The sequence below is a fragment of the Trachurus trachurus genome (assembly GCF_905171665.1).
Source record: "Trachurus trachurus genome assembly, chromosome: 6".
Lineage (NCBI taxonomy): Eukaryota > Metazoa > Chordata > Actinopteri > Carangiformes > Carangidae > Trachurus > Trachurus trachurus.
Window position 1 is genome coordinate 26,132,414 of NC_139897.1, and position 18,230 is coordinate 26,150,643.

An 18,230-nucleotide genomic window follows, 5' to 3' on the forward strand; every position below is an offset into this window, starting at 1 on the left:
TCCCACACACACACACACACGCCCACCCCGGCGCTCAAGTCTCCAGGATACAATGGATACGAAATTAGTCACTACACGACATGACAACTCCTGACTCTAAAAACACACTCAGTTATTGAACTGCACAACGACATACGGTATAAAACTGAATTAAATCATTATGTACTAGGTTCTTGTGTTTTATCAGGAAACATCAATAAAAACAGAGCATACAGTTATAACGCAGGAGACATTGTTATTCACCAATATATGACTTATAACTAAGAGATATTTCTTTCTTTCTGCAGCTTAAAGCAGAAGTAAGTGATATATTTGTGTTAATATAAGTCTTAAATAGTTATATCTTCCGACAGCAATCACTTACATAGAGTGTTTGGACCGAAACACGGGTCTGTCAGTCCCTCTGCTCTGCTCTGAGCTAAGGAGAAAACATTTATCGTATCCTACAGTTTTTATCCAATGAGGAGAGAGAACGGCATGCAGGGCTGTGTGTGCAGCCAAGGGACGCCGTGAATGTGGCGACGTAGGGACGAGGACTGTTATGGTGCGTTCAAGGAAACTCGTATTTTTCCGACTGTGAAGTCATACCAGTTCGATCTGGTACCAGTTCACCGGTCGGAAGTTACGAGTGGCCGTTATAGTGACTTTCACCGGTAAAACAGGTCGGAAAAACACGAGTGGGTTGCCTGGAACGCTACAAAGTCGTAAGTTGTGACTTGAAGCTGTAATTTACGATTTCAAAAGCCTGCCTGGAACGCAGCATTAGCGAAAACGACCGGACCACTCACTTCTGCTTTAAATCCTGCTCCAACAGAAACTTACCAAAATAAAACAATGTGCAATCAGAGCCAGGTGTTGCTGATCGCAGCACAATGTCTTCGTAGCAGTAAGAGTAAATCTGGATATTGTTTATTCTACCTGTAAACATACCGAACCGTCCAGTTGACTCTCACATGAGACTTCGTGAGACTTTCTATTACAGCTGTGTTTGAAGCCATCTGACGTTGTCTGTGGAGCGGTTTTGTGGGATGTAAACAGCCTAAGATCCACTGCCATTACACGCTACTGTGGCGATGCGGGGACAGACAGAACTACTGCAGAACAATAGACATTAAAAAAAAAAAAAATCTTCAGATTTATTCTTTTGGACCTAAAATATTAGGAAACTAGAGCCCCAGGTTGAATTTGCCTGGAATTGTCCTTTTAAGTATGAATGGATGTTTGTGTAACATTGCAGCACTATCGATACTCTATCCAAGAGATTCAGAAAGATGTCAGTGGGCCGCCACATTTATTAGGGCTGGGTTAAAGCTGACTTATGACCCTTTATAAGAGAGGAAACGATGCATTCATGGACAACAAAACACACCACTCCATCACATTCAGGGTTGGTGTTACAGCCTTATTTGGTCTGGGATGACTACTCGCTTACATTGGCTTCTGTAAACTTTAGATTCACACTGTTGTTGAGTAACTAGCATTATGTAATTCATTTACTCACTTTATTCCTGAATAGAAGAGACTTCTTTGTTTGGGGCTCAACTGCTAATCAGTCCCACGACTTCTGTTCAATGTGAGTTTCCATATTCCATGTGTAAATATCATCAATAGGACGATGAACATGTGTTTAAAAATGAAAGTAAAAACAGGAGAGACAAAGCTGAACAAAAGGTTTAATGTTCATGGGGAGTGAAAATAAAAAAAAACCTTTTATAGCAACTATCAGTCAGTTCACAGACCCGCATGGCAATACATCTGTTCTACACTAACACCACCATACCAATTAACACAACCTCCTGCTACTGTAATATCACTTGTGCTATTTATTGATGAGCCAAATATGTGAAAACCCAGCAGGAGGAAGTATGGTGAGTAGATTGAGCAGTAGAGACTGTGTGTACCGTATATGTTTAGGTTTGATTTGTTGTCATATAAAGACAGAACATGAATCACATGAATCACATGCGTCCATCGCCCTCCCTCCCCTCTGGTACGGTGTCATAAAACGAGAATACCCATCCATGCACTTGCTTAAATAAAAAGGGGTAACAATAAAATACCCACGTCAAACGGATGCATCCTTCAGCGACACGTGTACGATAAGATTTCCTGTCTCCTACCTGGAGGGCAGAGCGCTCCACAGCCCATGTCTGTCAGTCTCCGTCCCCCAGATTCAAGCATCCTCTCCTGGCTGGCAGCACCAGCTCTGTCCCCTGCAGCTCATCCTCCTCCAGATATAAAAACCAACCTGATTCCTGTATAAAAGTCTAATATTTTGCTCTATTTCCCACTGACAACACAGGATTATATATGTATTACCTCTCCGGTTTTATGTGCTCTACTAGTGTGCGTCCATCTGCATCCAACGCACAGCCCTCGCTAATGCTGTAAAACCTCCTGACCTTCTCCTCCCCTCTCATCTCCATCCTATTGCTCTCTTTTCCCCCTTTCTCATCCTTTTTTACGCTCTTTTTCTTCTCCTTTCACCTCGCTCGTTACTGCTGCTGCTGCTCAAACACGATGTGCACGTCTCTCCTTCGTCCATTACTACTACAGTGACCGCCATGGACGTCACAAGGACTCAAATTTAATCAATGATCAACACAAGGGCGACCGTCCCAATGTTTTTCCATCAAATCATGCATAACACAGTGCAGAGACACACATACACACAAGGCAGTGATCAGTGTGTACATGTGGTGTGTGTATGTGTATGTGCGAGCCGGTGTGGTATGGAGGATGTAATGCGATTGCATGCTGTGGACAAAGACGACATAAAATGGGGGGCTCAGCTGTGCAACAGTGTCCTGAATGACACTAAAGCAATCATCCAATTGCAAGAGACCTTTCTCATTCTGTGATAAAACCTGGCCTTTAACAGTGAATGTCAAACACACTGAAGTCTAATTATTTCCAAAGCGACCCTGCACGACTATAAATACAATTGGAGGCATTAAAAAAAAAAAAAAAAAAGAGCTGCTGAAGTATTCACCTCAGATTTGTTAACATAACGAAGGACGGGGAGGTGAAGAGAAGTGAACAGTTGCTCCCTAACTTAAAGCTGTAGGAACGCAAAAGGAAAATTTAAGGGGACGCACACATAAATCGACTCTCAAAGCAAATATTCAATATATTACTATTCACAATATTTCCTTTTCATTCATGATCCTCACATACATCGGCCTGACACCTGTAATGACAGACTACAAATCCTTTGAGTCGCCCTGTCCACGTTTCACCATTGTTAAAAAAAAAAAAGAAGCAAATTTACCCCCCCCCCCCCCCGCAAGATTTACTGTTCTTCCGTGTTTACATCATACATCCAATGGTTTACAACGACAAACGAACATCTCGCAGCAAATCTTGCGCATGCGCACAAACATCAACAGAGCCACTGGGAGCTACTGCTACAACAAGGCTAAAAACAGAGATCACATTATTTTTTTCCGAACAACTTTTTCATGTGGCGGCTTCGGGACACTTGGGTCAGTACAGACGAGCAGTATGGAGGTATCTGGATGTTTCATAGTGTGTGTTTTGGACGATTCAAAAGTGAACTCTATCCGCCGCCATTATATGAAAATCCGTTGCCAGCCTGTCAAAATAAAAGCACCAAGCTAATAAAATGTGGTGAAACTCTTTAATTTAAGGAATATAATTTACAAGAAAGTCCCAGAGCCATTATGTTAACATTTTGCTTCTATTGTATTAAGTTAATGTCTATTTTATAAGTTTTATGTTGGTGAACACTTATGCTTTGGTGACTTTGGTGATTTCCAGATTCACAGGGAACAGACACCAGGCTCTTCGCCTCTCTGAAGAGCCTGGTGACGCAGGGCTACCCTGGAACTCCAAAAGCGTTTTAATGACTGTTCTCCAAACTCTTCCTTGGCATGACGCAGTGAGTAGAAATTGGTGAATTATCGATTTTGGTTGAAGTATCCCTTGAAAGTTATTGAATTACATGATTACATAAACCAAAGTGACAGAGAGACATTTGCAGTTAAAAAAATGTCACTGCAGCTGTGGTCTTGACAAAACTGAGTAAAAATGTAGTCGATTTCGAGACGAGACCAAGACCTTGAAAATGTGGTCTCAATGTTGTAGTCTCGAGTACTACAACACTAAACCTGCACTGTCTCACATTTTAGGGGCAAAATGCAGTCTCCAGCTGCAGGCAGGGATGGTAACCTGTACCTGACCCTGACCTTTGACCTCACTCTGGGGGGGTCAACCCTGCATCCTTTGCCCCTACTCCCCCCCCCCCCCCCCCCCCCCCCCCCCCCCCCCAAAAGATGAGCAACATCAATATAAATATATTGGAGTAAAGCAGAGAGGGAGAGAAGGAGGCCTGGGTCTGTGTGAGGAGGAGGAGGAGGAGGAGGAGGAGGCCTGTGTTTACTGGTGCCTCATTCCTCACATATTACAGTAGTAGCGGATTCAATACCTTACATGGATACACACACACACACACACAGCCCGCGGCCATGAAAACACACTCACACTCACACAAGCACCCACAAGTTACAGAGAATGTAGTTTATTGGCCGTTAATGGAGGTTGATTTCAAATTTTTTTTAAATCTTAAACCGACTAACGGCTGAACATAAGTAACGTTAGCCTAAAATAAGTTAGTTTAAGAAGTTTGTTGGTACTTTTGTTACACTAACTACACATCTGGTCACTGTTGTCTGTAAGTTAATGGTGGAAAATATTGTTAACGTATAACTCCGTAACTGTATCTTTACAAGAAAAAAAACCACGACATTAAACAACAACAATGGTTTTTAGACGGTTAGCCGTTAACCTTGTTTTGTAGCTAGCTAACTTACCTTCTTTAGCCTTTTTCCTCCTCGCCAAAGTTCCACCAAGTTTTCCCAGGAAAGAGTCGTCCTTCTTTCGGGAAGACGGGGATTTAGGCGTCGGAGACTTCGGAGAGGACGGAGACTTCTGAGGCGAGGAAGCCATCGTCGTTTAAACGGTATAATTACCGTAACGTTAAGTTATAATCCAGACCTGTAAACGTTACAAATAAAAACTGGACCGAGTGGACGTGGTAGAATGAAAGTCAGTTGGGAAGTGAAGTTACCCCCAGAAAAAAAAAAAAAAAATCACCGTCCACTCCCCAAAGCGGAAACGGAATTCCAGGCATTTTCTCCACCGAGTTTGGCTGCAGCGGAGCGAGCCAGCCCAGCAGCCCGGCCCCTCCTCTCCTCTCCTCTGCTCTGTGTGGGAGGGCCCGGCCGGCCGCGGAGATCCAGGCAGGCAGCAGGCCGGAGGAGGAGGAGGACAACGCCGAGCTTGGATGTGTTGGTTTGGGGGAGAGGCGCTGCTGCGGACCGGGAGGAGCACCAGAGGATGGTTAGGTCCCGAAAAGTAGAAAAAAAAGAGAGGATGCACCACAGTTACCACAAGAGGCCTTGATTTACAGTGGTTCTTTAGTTACTAACACAACATTATGGAAACATGCACTGACTTTTTGCTTTTATTGAGGCCCTGTGGTTTTTGTTATTATTAGGGCTCCCATGGAGGACCAGGGATGTCGCAATAAAAAGTAATGGAGTATTTCCTGTTGTATAAAATAAAGGAAATACTTAATTACTTTAAATGTACATCTTAGCCTACACTAAGATATAAAAGATATAAAATAAAGGAAACACTACTGTGACATCCCTGGTCCTCCATACTATGGGACACCTACACCTTATAAAAACAACAGGCAAGGCAAGGCAATTTTATTTGTATAGCCCGTTTTTACAAACAGTTTGTCTCAAAGGGCTTTTATGGCATCATAACAACATCCTCTGCCCTTAGACCCTCACATCGACTGAGGAAAAACTCCATGGAAAACCCTTTTAACAGGGAAAAATTGGAGAAACCTCAGGGTGAGCAACAGAGGACAGGCAGACGTGCAACAGGTGTATATAATTTCTAATCATGATGTATGATGATGGGTATTCTGTAATTATAAATCAAAAGGGAATAAACGTAGAAATTATCTATTAATCCACCAATTAATACTTAGATGTTATTCAATTATTAATTAATAAATGATGGAATTTGAAAAGGTACTTTTAAAAATGGGAATCAATGACTGGATTTCCTATTTGATTTCAATTTCCTTTCCCCCCCCAATTGCTTTTCATTTTCTTAACTGATAACCTTAGTCATTTGACCTTTCCTTTTAGCCTCTGTGTGACTCTGGGCCTTCAGTGCTGGCAAAATCAGGCTAAACCAGTGTCACAGACGAGCATTAAGTCAAACCTGAACTGTGCTGCCTGCTGGCTTCAATTTGCACAAAGAGGCAGCTGCTGAAGTAATAGGAATTGATGAAGAATGTAAACTGTAATGTAAAATGTGACTACTATGGTTAAAGTGAGTTGAAGGACGGAGACAGAACAAGCTGCATGACTGTCTTGTGCGCTGTAAATCCGTATTTGGTGTCCATGCAAAACTTGTTTATACATGCAACTGTGAGGCAGTGGAAACCAAAACAAGCAAGTCTGTGATATAAAACCATGTTTCATGTCAATACAACTCAATTAAAACGACCAGACATGAGAGTTAAAGAATTTTAAATATATTTTAATAAATATATGATGCCAAGGAACAGCAATCTAGTAGTTATTACAGTAGTGGAATTTAAATCAGTAGAAAAAGATGCAGATGTTATAACAGTTATTGAATTTTTTAATTTTTATTTAATTCATTTTTTTTAATTCAAAAGGCTTGAAGCAGCATAAAACCAAGACAAAACAGAAACACCACACACATCACGACAACATAACTTACTTTGAATCCAGTGTTTGTTATTCACACCACAAACAAACATAACATTTAAAGCCTAAATTAGAAATTCAGTTCCTTACAAGGTTAAAACTCATGTAAACATGTTATGTTATACATCCTGTTATCAACCAGTAATTTTCACTCATAGAAGAGGTTAAAGGAGCTATTTGTAAGTCCAGCTGTAGCTACCAAGCCAACATTTGCATTGGTAGCTGCTTATTTAAGTGTTTGCAAGAGCTTCATTGTTGCATTTGGAAGAGGTTATACTATAATCTCTTCTAAAGGGAAACCCGAACGCTAGTGACTCGGTATCGGAAAATGACAAGGCAGTCTCACTGGGCAAGCTGGTTAGCATGCTAACTTCACAACAAGAAAATAAGTAATAGAAGTTGACTTTTATTTCCACTGCTGGGTAACGATGGAAAATTGGCTTCTTAAGTCACAACGTGGTAAATAAACAGCTGTCAATGCTAACGGCTAATGTAGCAGTAGCTTACACTTAGGTCCTTTAAAACAGTCACAGTTAAATTGACAGCGGTTCGTCACAGAGTGGGATAAAATACACTCAGATCTTTCATTCACTCACCTGGTCTCTTACCACCAGCTGACCACAAATTAGTTATTAGTGTCTGGGTGTGTGAATACAATATAATTTTATTTAACAGTATTTCAACACATTAAACACATTAAAATAATATGCACAACAGAGCGCACACTTACACACAAACAGCTACAACAGCGAACTAAATACAGCACATCTGGATTCATGACACAAATTAAAAACGGTTCACACGATGCCAAACACTACAACTTCAGGGTAAGTGTGTTATCCAGTGAGTCGACACACAGTGTTACGGTGGAAAGAAATCTGTTACAGCAGCTCAGCTCCGAAGGCAAGCGACCATGTGGAGCAGATGTTGATTAGGCAGTCAGTTTGGTTTATGAAGTGTGCATGGATTTTACAAGGCAGTCACATTATTATTATTATTATTATCATTATTATCATTAGAAGTAGTTAATCATATTGTACAGGCAGTTTCAGCAGGTCAGCGATGGCCTGGGCTGTGACAGATTACACTTCCGAGCACAGAGGTCAAATAACCTTAATGACAGAGATGTTATTAACCCTCGTGGCTGCAAAGGAAGTCATTAGCTCAGGCTCCATTTTCCAGTCTTAGCTCTGCAAATGTGAAAGAAGTGAAAAGACAAAGTCTCCCTGCTGCTGTTGTTGTTGTCTTCTGTCTTCGTCTAGATTTTTTTTTTTTTTGTCACACACAAACCACTGTGGTCAAACATTTTTCACCCTTTTGCTTTTGCATTTCCTGCTCTTCAACCCTCGCACTCGAGCCTCTCCTGCTCCCAGCTGTCGTCCGCCTGGGCCCAGTGAAACTCGTAGCCCTTGGACACCACCAGGCTCTCCAGGTCCCGGTCCTCCGCCCTCTCCCTCAGCCGCTGCTCCTCCAGGATCGACACCAACATGTCCCGTTTCTCCACCGTCCTCATGATCTCCGCCAGGATCTCCTGCTCCTCCTGGAGCTCGGAGGCGCTCTTCTTTGTGTCTGCAGGGGGGGGTAAAGCAGGAAGATGGTTTTTTGTTTGGTTTGTTTTTCCCCCATTATCATCCCCATGTATATTTTTTAAAATATGTTTTATTGAGCATCAACATTAAAAATGGAGACAAATAAAAGGCATAAAACTGCTCATATTTTGAATTGTTTGAAAAAAGGCAACACACTGCAAAAACTCAAAATCTTACCAAGGATATTTGTCTTATTTCTAGTTAAAATGTAATTTCTAGTCAAAACAAATCTAATTATACTAAAAATAAGACTCATCACATTAAAAAGTAGCTTGTTTTTAGACACTTTTTACTTTTTTCAGGCATATTTTCACTTGAAATAAGTACAAAAATCTGACAGTGGAGCAAGTTTTTCTTATTACAAGCACAAAAACCTGCTTTCACTGGCAGATTTTTCTACTTATTTCAATTGAAAATGTGTTTGAAATAAGTGAAAACTGTCTAAAAACAAGTTAAAGAGATTAGTTTTGATTAAAATTGAGACATTTTGACAAGAAATAAGACAAATATTCTTGGAAAGATTTAGAGTTTTTGCAGTGCATCTCAGCCCCTAACCCTCCAGTCTCTGGGTGATAAACATGACCTAAAAAACTTGACACTAAATACTCATTGGGCATTTATAATACAAACACACTGATTACAGAGCACACAGAACAGAAACATGAAATAATGGGACCTATCAAGAAATAGGACACAACAGGTTGACCTTGAAAACTATGTTGTGTATGCGAGGAGACTGATTGTTGAGCTGGGTTTGATTATCAACTTGTGTGTTTTTATGTGTGTTTGTTTCTTTCTTACTTACCCTCCACCGCCATTTTGCATCGTAGATCTTGTTGAAGTCGGCTCTGTGTGTCCTCCAGCTCGAGCTCCTGGGCGCTAAGAGAGCGAGAGGAGGAAAAACTGGGTAAACCTCTCCTGGGGAGGACGATAAACTGCAACAGCTTTAAAGGGATGGTTAAACATTTTGGCAAATTCTCCTATTACCATAATCCCAACAGTCATAGCAGTAGGTTCATTACCTTTAATTATCGGTGCATGTTGTTTTGAGATCTGCGGGGCAGAGACGTGAGCTGCTCAGTGAACACAATGGAGCGGTACAGGTCCCCTGTCCCTCATCAAACTCATCAAATACACAATTCGCTATGAAATAATGATGTAACGTTACGAGACGGAGTTGTTTTCGAGGCAAATGCAGCCGGAACTACATCCCAGACTCGGCTGCTGGGCGGAGTGATTTCAAAAGCACAAGTAGTTCTGAGTACTTGCTTCATGTGTCGTAATGTTACATAATTATACATTATTATCTCATAGTGTGGTGAATGTGCAGGTCACAACTTGTCCACCAGAGCGTTTTGGAGTTGTTGGATTGTGTATTTGATGAGTTTGTTCACTGAGCAGCTCACGTCTCTGCCCCGTGGATCTCAAAACAACATGCACCGATGATTAAAAGGTAATGAACCTACTGTATGACTATAGGGATTATGGCGATAGGAGAATTTGCCAAATTATTGAACTATCCCTTTAACATGCTCGACTGTCCTGAGATCAGATGCTTACTTACAAGATCATGAGTTCGGACTCGTAGCGGGCCAACCGGTTCTTCTCCAGGACAAGTTGAAACCAGGTCTGGTAGAGCTCGGCCTCGTCGTCTTCACTCTCAGGCGACTCTGCGAAGAGGAGGAGGAGGAGGAGGAGGAAGGTGGAGAGGTGGATGAAGGCGAAGGCCAAGGAGGATAAATGCAACAAGGTTGAGATGAGGAGGACGGAGAAGAAAGAATAAGATATTTCAGAGTTTTTATGTAGATTGTATAAAAAAAAACACTTCCAGAGACGAAGTCGTAATGGAATTAAACTTCAAACACACGCTGGGTTATCTTCTTTATATCGACCTGAAAAGACTTTGCTCTTCACGGGAACACGACCAAAGCCCTGAACTGTACAAAGATGAAGCAACAATGAAGTCTGACTGTCTATTGTGAGCACGGCCATTAACTGTACGTTGAGGCTTTTAACCAGATCGAGATAACAAAAAAAAAAAGCAGCGTATTTCTTTACTAAAGGTCCGAGAAGTGTCGACCACGGAAATTAAAAGAAGGAGAGGAAGAATGAGGCTTTCACAGAGGAATTCCTTTGAGGTGTTTGGTAAGACTGAACCGAGGTGTTACAGTGCAGAGATGTGACATTAGCAGCGGCGTTGCGATGTCTCACTGAGGCTCAGAGATCTTTGAGTGTTGGTGTGTGTGTGTGTGTGTGTTCACGTATTGTGTTTAGTACCCGTTTCTCCTCTTATGATTTTCTCTATAGACACCCCTCTCTCCTCCAGGTCTCTCTGCTTCTCTCCAACTTCCTCCAGGTGCCTTTGGATCATCTGGGCAATGCAAAAAAAAGAAAGAAAAAGACATTATTACAACAAGTGTGATTGAAGATTATGGATTTAATAGGATTCAACAGAACGGGTTTAAACTTAAAGCAGAAGTAAGTGATATATTTGTGTTAATATAAGTCTTAAATAGTTATATCTTCCGACAGCAATCACTTACATAGAGTGTTTGGTCTGAAACACGGGTCTGTCAGTCCCTCTGCTCTGCTCTGAGCCGAGGAGAAAACTTTTCTCGTATCCTACAGTTTTTATCCAATGAGGAGAGAGAACGGCATGCAGGGCTGTGTGTGCAGCCAAGGGACGCCGTGAATGTGGTGACGTAGGGACGAGGACTGTTATGGTGCGTTCAAGGAAACTCGTAACTCGTGTTTTTCCGACCTGTGAAGTCATACCAGTTCGATCTGGTACGATTTCACGGGTCAGAAGTTACGAGTGGCCGTTATAGTGACTTTCACAGGTAAAACAGGTCGGAAAAACACGAGTGGGTTGCCTGGAACGCTACAAAGTCGGAAGTTGTGACTTGAAGCTGTAATTTACGGTTTCAAAAGCCTGCCTGGAACGCAGCATTAGCCGAAACGACCGGATCGCTTACTTCTGCTTTAAAGGAGAATTCCGGTCATTTTCTAAGTAACGCTCTACAGCTCTTGGTCTCCGAGTGCGACCATAGGAAAAAATCAGAAAAAAATATAGCTAGCTCTCCTCCTGCTAGCTGCGCTACACTGCAGTTAAACAGCAAAGTAATGGGGGCAGTTCTTCTAACCGTGACTTTGGCCTCTATATATATATATAATGCTCAAAATATCACTACAAATGCTTTGCAACATCCACCAGTTCCTTACCACACAACACCGAGTGTATCTGTTAATATGAGAGAGCAGTGTTAACATTTGTGTTTTTATCACGTAGCTCTGTTTATGCTAGCTTCCTGGGTAGACCTTACTAGTCGACTGTCGAGCTCAGGACTGTTTCCATATCAACAAAGACAAAAATGCGAGGAAAACATGGATTTAGGAGGGGAAAAAAGATTTTGGATGGGAAAAAAAGAGCTACATTCATATTGATGCTTTTTTCCCCATCCATCCAGCAGGTCTTTGTTGATATGGAAACAGTCCCGAGCTCGACAGTCGACTAGTAAGGTCTACCCAGGAAGCTAGCATAAACAGAGGTACGTGATAAAAACACACGTTAACACTGCTCTCTCATATTAACGGAGTTATGCTCACTCAGTGTTGTGTGGTAAGGAACTGGTGGATGTTGCAGAGCATTTGTAATGATATTTATTTATATTTTTCTCTGATTTTTTCCTATGGTCGCACTTGGAGACCTAGAGCTGTAGAGCGTTACTTTAGAAAATGACCGGAATTCTCCTTTAAGGTTTTCTAGTGGAGCAGCAACGTTTCTGTCTGGAGGTTGACCTTGTTATTGTGGGTGATCCTGATAATTTAACTTTTAATAAACAGTATTTCATAAGAACACATCCTTTGGTACGTTTTTTTATGTAGTTTTTCAGTGCAGTGAAAACCTTAACCAGTCCTCCATTGACCTTCGTAACATACAACACCAGCTACAGTATAATCTGCATGGATAGAGTTGAGTCTAGTCTAGTTTTCTCCCAGCATGAAAGCTTTTTACCTTTAATGTGGGTAAATAAAATAAAATCTAAAGTTATATTTTAGACTCTAGACAAGTTGTTAAAGCAGAAGTAAGCGATCCGGTCGTTTTGGCTAATGCTGCGTTCCAGGCAGGCTTTTGAAACCGTAAATTACAGCTTCAAGTCACAACTTACGACTTTGTAGCGTTTCAGGCAACCCACTCCTGTTTTTCCGACCTGTTTTACCTGTGAAAGTCACTATAACGGCCACTCGTAACTTCTGACCCGTGAACTCGTACCAGATCGAACTGGTACCACTTCACAGGTCGGAAAAACACGAGTTACGAGTTTCCTTGAACGCACCATAACAGTCTTCGTCCCTACGTCACCACATTCACGGCGTCCCTTGGCTGCACACACAGCCCTGCATGCCGTTATCTCTCTCCTCATTGGATAAAAACTGTAGGATACGAGAAATGTTTTCTCCTCGGCTCAGAGCAGAGCAGAGGGACTGAGAGACCCGTGTTTCAGTCCAAACACTCTATGTAAGTGATTGCTGTCGGAAGATATAACTATTTAAGACTTATATTAACACAAATATATCGCTTACTTCTGCTTTAAGATAATCGACAGACATGAAAATTGGTAATAATAAAGTGAATCAGTCATAATAAGCAGGTCATGAACTGGCTACTCTCAGTAAACCTTCATCCTCTGGATCTAATATAGATGTTAAATATATTAAATGTATCATATTCACTGGGAGCAAAAAGCACTTCAGTCTGACAGATATTCAGTGTTTCCACTTAGTTTTTTTCTTTTATACAAACCACATCTAAAGCAGAGAGGCCACAGACGGCTCCACAGCAGCATTTAATTAAACCAGAGTGACTGTGGGAAGTAAAGAGCAGCAGCTACCTGAGCTCTGTGCAGCCTCTTCAGCTGCTCTCGCTTGGCCTGCTGCGCCACGATCTTCTCCTGACGCCTCCTCTGCCGCTCTGCACACGGCTGGAAGAGCAGGTACACAACGATTCACACAATGTAAACACACATACATACACATACAGTACAGTATACAGTATACAGTATATTATGTCTGTCAGTGCAGTGAAATGATGTGTGCAAACCTTCTGAGTGTAAGGCAGGTTGTCGTTTTCGTCTTCGCTGGATGAGTGTTCGTTCAGATTCTGTTGACTGGAGGCTGGATTTGAAAAGGAGAAAATGATAAAGTGAGACTTTGATGTTTACATGAAAGAATAAAACAACCTGTTTCATGCACAACGTATTAAACTGATAACATTTCATCTGTGCACAACAACCGGAGGCTCATAACAGAAGCTATTTTCTGCTTTTGTGAAACTATATCTATGTAAATGTCACTTTAGAAGAAGGATGATTAAGAAAAAAAATCTTAAATCCACTGGTACCTGGTCTAAGGCATTAAGGGAATGTAAACTAAAGCTGATGGAAATAAATAAATAAAAACTACTTGTTGCTCTTTTTATGTTCCTTTTTGTTTTACCTCAGAAATTATTTGAATATAACAAACAATTAAAGAACAAAACTTCACTTTTTGGTTGAACTCACAGCTCATAGGTTAAAAACAGCCTGTAAACAGACACCACTTGACTAAAAAATATATATTTCCAAGTCAAATCACCCTATGGTGTCCCAGAGAGCTCAACTTAAGATCTGCAACTTAAGAAAACACATGCAAATGAACAAACAGGCTGCAAATTCAGGAAACACATGTGTGTCCAATGGGACACTGTACTGTGTGAAGCATTATTCATTTATATTGTTTATATATTTTGGGACATGTTAGTGTGTTAAAGGGATAGTTCAACATTTTGGTTTGGTTTCCCTCATCAAACTCATCAAATACACAATCCAACAACTCAAAAACGCTCTGGTGGACAAGTTGTGACCTGCACATTCACCACGCTATGAGATAATAACAGAACGTTATGAGACAGAGTTGTTTTAGAGGACAATTCAGAGACTGCTTGCTGAAAAACTGCTCCCAACGGCCCAACGGGAACGAGCATCAGCGCTTTTGCATGAATTTACCTCCAAAACAACTCTGTCTCGTAATGTTATTACCGGTATCTCATAGCGTGGTGAATGTGCAGGTCACAACTTGTCCACCAGAGCGTTTTGGAGTTGTTGGATTGTGTATTTGATGAGTTTGATGAGGGAAATCCAAGAAATCCCATGAGCCTCCGTAGCGTAGCTCTGAGCAGCTCACGGCTCTGCTCCGCCGTTCTAAAAATAGCTTGCACCGACAATTAAAGGTAACAAACCAACTCCTAAAACTATAGGGATTAAGGCAATGGGCCAATTTGCCAAAATGTTAAACTATCCCTTTAAAGGACCAGGAGGCTGAGGAATGGAGAATCGCTGTCCTGACCTTTGTTCCGCAGGTTGCTGAGGATGGTCCTGACCTCCTTCTGCACCTCCGGCTCCTTCCCCTCGCTCTCCGACGCCTGCCTCTTCCTCAGCCTCAGCGAGGAGAACAGGTCGACCCTCCTGCGGGGCAGCGAGCCCGCCATGTCGTCGGAGGCGAACACGCCGGAGCCTCTGCGGCCCTTGAAGGACACCTGCTGCAGCAGCGAGGGCAGGTCCCGCCCGGCCCCCCACGGGTCCGACCCCACAGACGCCAACCTCACCTCGCGCCTCCTCTCCTCCTCCGTGTACAGCTCCGAGGAGCGGAGGAAGGCGGAGAAGTCGAACGCTCCCTCAGACATGGGCCTCCGTTTGTTGAGGCTGTCATGTTTGTTTCTCCTGGAGAAGTCGACAAGACAAATCATTATATTTTGTTGATTCAACTTGAATTAAAGGGACAACGAGGAGTTTTGGAAAATCAAAGCGTTTTCACACTACATTTATGAGCCTCCGTGCGCACCGTGAAATTCTTTGACCGGCGCAAGACAGACTCATGTTTTCATTCATCAAGAATTAAAGTCAGAGGTTCGAAGACGATCAGATACCGTCGTAGTTCCGACCATAAACGGCGATTCGGCGGCGTTATTCTCATGACTCGCCACGAAACCGAAAGTAAAGAAACGTTGGTCGGCTCGACCAGCATTTCCGCCACCACTAATAATAACAAAATAACGATAGAGGCAAAACGATATATTTATCGAAAATGGGCCCATTAACAAGTGTGGGTAACGTAGATTCATCCACATTAACGTGAGACTTTTTTATAACCAAATAGAAACTCCTCGTTGTCCCTTTAAATCCAGCAGAAGAGGCCGTTTCTACTGAAAAGCAGGAAACCTGGTAAAAAAAAAAAAATTAAGACTGAAACTGGGATTCTTTTTCCGTCACAGATCTTGTTTTTCTTTTACTACCAGTAAAAAAGTTGGTTTCTGCCACTTTCCTCCCTGTACTTGATTACGGTGACCTTTTATATATGAATGCCCCTGCAAACTTGGGTCTGCTCCCCCACTATTTATGTACAGTAATTACATCTCTAAATCCCCAAGCAATTACTGCTAACGTGCCAACAAGTTTTACTTATTAAATGTGCCCAAAGTTCATTCTGAATTTGGTAAGCACTGCTTTAAGTACGCTGCACCTGCTGCTTGGAAGTTAAAGGAGCTCATCAACCTTGCAGCTTTGAAAACACGTGTGAGAGACATTGGAGCGGCTTCATATCGCACTTGTTCTTGTTTTAATGTAAATCCGGATTCTTAGTCCTGTTGCTTTTATCTTGCATGTACAGTATTTTATCTGTGTTGTTGTGTGAGCTTCTGTGTCTTAATTGTTGCAACTTTCCTATGCTGCTGTCTTGGCCAGGCTTCCCTTGGAAAATAGGTCACTGTATCTCAACGGGACCGACCTGGTTAAATAAAGGCTGCTAATAATAATAATAATAATAATAATAAAGTGTCCTCACAGAAAAAATATCTACACTCCCTCTTCGATCCCTGAGGTCAGCTGATCAGCTCTTCCTCGTCGTAGACTAAAAACACGAGGCGATCGAGGATTTTCTGTCGCGGCTCCTAAAACTAAACTGTGGAATGAGCGACCATTACCTACCTCACGTCTTAAAACTTACTTTTATTCTTTGGCTTTTAACTCAGCATGAGAGTTGTGTGACCTCTGCTTTTGTTTGTCTTTTATTCTCATTTTATTGTATTTTTAATCTGTCTGTTCTTTTATGGCTCTTTCTTATTTTCTATTTATTCCTTTTCTTTTTTACTGTTTTGTGCTCTATGTCCTGTATGTAAATCACTGTGCAGCACTTAAACTTTTATAATTTTGGAAATGTGCTATATAAATGAAGTGGATTGGATTGGATTCACAGAAAAATGTTGCTCGGAGGCTTTAAAAATAAAACTATGAAACAAAGTATTTAGCACCCACATGGTGACTGCGGGGTTGGAGCCGCTGGAGGGATTGGTCACGCTAAACTTCCTCCTGAAGGCGTTGGCTATGAGCTGGAAGGCCGAGGGGGTGGAGGAGGAAGAGGAGGAGGAAGAGGAGGAGGAGGCCGGACCCTGGCTCTGGGATGGACCATCTCCGTCCTGGCGCGAGTCTGTGTGAGGCTTATCTGCTTCTGTCTCTGCTTGTACCTGATAAAACATCAGAGGACGGGAAAAATGCAGTCGACATAAGGTGGAATTATCCTCGACCTTATCTCAGTCACATCACAGTCTCTGGACCGCGGTGTTACAGTGAGGAGGGAGGGAGGGAAGATACAGATACAGAAGATACAGACTCTTATTCTGCTCTAGAAAAACAACAGAATCTGCTGCTTTAAAGGGATAGTTCAACATTTTGGGCAAATTGGCTCATTGTCATAATCCCTATAGTCATAGCAGCAGGTTCGTTACCTTTAATTGTCGGTGCAAGCTACTTTTAGAACGGCGGAGCAGAGCCGTGAGCTGCTCAGAGCTATGCTACAGAGGCTCATGGGATTTCTTGGTTTCCCTCATCAAACTCATCAAATACACAATCCAACAACTTGTTTTCGAGATAAATTCATGCAAAACCGCTGATGCATGTTCCCGTTGGGGGCAGTTTTTCAGCAGCAGTCTCTGTATTTACCTCTAAAACAACTCTGTATCTTAACGTTCTGTTATTATCTCATAGCGTGGTGAATGTGCAGGTCACAACTTGTCCACCAGAGCGTTTTGGAGTTGTTGGATTGTGTATTTGATGAGTTTGATGAGGGAAACCAAGAAATCCCATCAGCCTCCATAGCGTAGCTCTGAGCAGCTCACGGCTCTGCTCTGCCGTTTTAAAAATAGCTTGCACCGACAATTAAAGGTAAGGAACCTACTGCTATGACTATAGGGATTATGGCAATGGGCCAATTTGCCCAAAATGTTGAACTATCCCTTTAATAATATATATATTTTTTTAATCATTGAGTCTCCACCTGGTCGTTGCGTTGCTGCGTGGTTTCCTCTGGTGTCACCTCCACGTCCCAGTTCAGGAGCTTCTCCTTCTCGGACGGAGGAATCTTTAATCGGGTCTTTTGCGGCGACGGGTTGTTTTCCGTCTTCGCCGCAGACGAGTGTTTTTGTTTTTCACTCTTCTCGCTTTTCTTTGAACGACTCTGGGGATCGGCCGCTGACGTCCTGGAGGAGGAGGAGGAGGAGGAGGAGGAGGCGGTGCCGTCACAGACCTGAGACAATCAGAGCAGAATCAGCGCCTGATGAAGTCACATTATGATTCATAAACACACACATATAAATAACATCTGGATAAATATCAGAGGATGTACAGTTTGTGTCTCTGCAGCGCTGATCTCCTCGAAGTCCGAGTCGGCCTCGGGCACGGTCTCTGGTCCGTTTTTTTGGAAGTGTTTGATGAACATCAGAGGGAACGCTGCAACATGGTGACACAGAAACATGAATTTTTTTAAACATTTG

The 18,230-nt window shown here is 42.2% G+C and overlaps 2 protein-coding genes across 2 annotated transcripts in view; both read right to left on the bottom strand.

The window, feature by feature from the left end:
* Positions 1-5,115, bottom strand: part of parvaa (parvin, alpha a) — a 23,965-nt gene extending 18,850 nt beyond the window's left edge. Inside the window, exon 1 of the mRNA XM_083974310.1 lies at positions 4,833-5,115. Within this exon, the coding sequence (XP_083830436.1) occupies positions 4,833-4,968 (136 nt within the window). The 5' untranslated portion in view covers positions 4,969-5,115. The remainder of the gene's footprint in view (positions 1-4,832) is intronic.
* Positions 5,116-7,578: 2,463 nt separating this feature from the next.
* The window catches only part of mical2b (microtubule associated monooxygenase, calponin and LIM domain containing 2b), a 77,306-nt gene continuing 66,654 nt past the window's right edge, over positions 7,579-18,230 (bottom strand). Inside the window, exons 30-39 of the mRNA XM_083974365.1 lie at positions 18,083-18,186; positions 17,735-17,983; positions 16,717-16,925; positions 14,753-15,126; positions 13,470-13,543; positions 13,261-13,350; positions 10,646-10,739; positions 9,933-10,038; positions 9,174-9,247; positions 7,579-8,348 (exon numbers count right to left, since the gene is read on the bottom strand). Of these exons, the coding sequence (XP_083830491.1) occupies positions 8,119-8,348; positions 9,174-9,247; positions 9,933-10,038; positions 10,646-10,739; positions 13,261-13,350; positions 13,470-13,543; positions 14,753-15,126; positions 16,717-16,925; positions 17,735-17,983; positions 18,083-18,186 (1,604 nt within the window). The 3' untranslated portion in view covers positions 7,579-8,118. The remainder of the gene's footprint in view (positions 8,349-9,173; positions 9,248-9,932; positions 10,039-10,645; positions 10,740-13,260; positions 13,351-13,469; positions 13,544-14,752; positions 15,127-16,716; positions 16,926-17,734; positions 17,984-18,082; positions 18,187-18,230) is intronic.